General features: G+C 42.9%; 1 protein-coding gene across 1 annotated transcript; it reads left to right on the top strand.

The window, feature by feature from the left end:
- Nucleotides 1-614: 614 nt before the first annotated feature.
- On the top strand, nucleotides 615-1,195 carry CCR75_006458 (uncharacterized protein; the record flags this gene model as incomplete). Its single annotated transcript, XM_067964528.1, has 4 exons — nucleotides 615-660; nucleotides 730-794; nucleotides 860-925; nucleotides 1,037-1,195. The coding sequence occupies 4 exons, from the start codon at nucleotides 615-617 to the stop codon at nucleotides 1,193-1,195; spliced, it is 336 nt and encodes a 111-aa protein (XP_067819214.1).
- Between the last annotated feature and the right edge of the window lie 64 nt (nucleotides 1,196-1,259).

Here is a 1,259-nt window from a genome sequence, read left to right as displayed (position 1 = left end):
AGAATTCTTGACCATAAATAGGTATAGACCATTATACCTATTTATTCCGCAGACTAATCAGCTGTAGGAGTAATCAAAGAGAGAGTAACAGATAAGATATTCATTCACATGTTTAGTATTAGTTTATAATTAAGTTGGCATTTACAAAGATAGAACAAGAGACACTTTTTTATATTTAATACAGTTTTCATTTTACCCTCTTAAAGCTAGTTGCCTTTGGAGTAGTCTTCCTCTGCACGTACTAGTGTACGTAAACTAACGTAGGCACCACTCGCAACTGAAGCAGTGCGAAGTGGACTTGTACTGAAACAGTACAAGTCGTAGTGCTCCGTTACTGTCGAGGTACGGAATATCAAACACCACGGGCTTCCTATTACGCTCCGACCACGGCAATTAATGCTTTGATTTATGGTGCATTTATATTTTAATGCGTTCTGATGGGCTATATCAAGCGGGGGTTTACTACTCGCATAGGACATGCCTTTTTATTATTTTCTCTTACAAGGAAAACATCTAATATCGCTCTTGTAGGAAATAATGTTGATGTAACATGAACAAAGCTCTAAAAAAGTCATTTCTTATAAAATTACGAAAAAAAGACTCACTGCCACCAAATGAGCCACAGCGTGCTAGAAACTGCGGCCTCTTCTAGCAACAGCGGTTTGTGGCAGCTAAAGAAATCGCTGTCGCGCCTTTAATGATTCTCACATCTATTGAATGATCGTGCAGACTCGTCGCCGGTGCTTATCGAGCGTCATCGTGTGCGCGTTCGCCGTGTTGCGTCGGAGGAGGAGGTTAGTTTGGACGCTGGACTCTTGTGTTGCAATAGTTGGCATCAAATGTCTTTATTTTGGTGTAGAACATGGACTCGGATGCAACAAACGAGACGAAGAAAGAAGAAGAGAAAGTGACAAGGCGTTATTCAGTGCGAAACTCCTTTCATTCTTGTATTTTGGTAGCTCAAAGCTCTGATAAAGTTTATGTCATCAGCATCGCCTGCAGTCGTCTTTGAATTCTATTAGTCTTGGCTCCATAGCGAATCACAAAGATGCCAGTGGCGCTCTTCGGACATCATCCTCTCGTTACTCGCTGCGTACACGGCACTCTAATTCCAAGCGCTTTGACGAGTCCATGTACAACGATGTGTTTACGACGTCGCGCTCGAGATATGCCGAATCGACGCCTGAGTCATTAATTGAAAATAAGCGCAGACGTCGTCGGAAGCGCAATCGCCGAGAAACGCGACAACGGCGGGAGGA

Source organism: Bremia lactucae, linkage group LG15, assembly GCF_004359215.1.
Source record: "Bremia lactucae strain SF5 linkage group LG15, whole genome shotgun sequence".
In the NCBI taxonomy this organism is placed as follows: Eukaryota; Oomycota; class Peronosporomycetes; order Peronosporales; family Peronosporaceae; genus Bremia; species Bremia lactucae.
The sequence above is the reverse complement of the archived record's forward strand: the minus strand, read 5'-3'. Positions and strand labels throughout refer to the sequence as shown.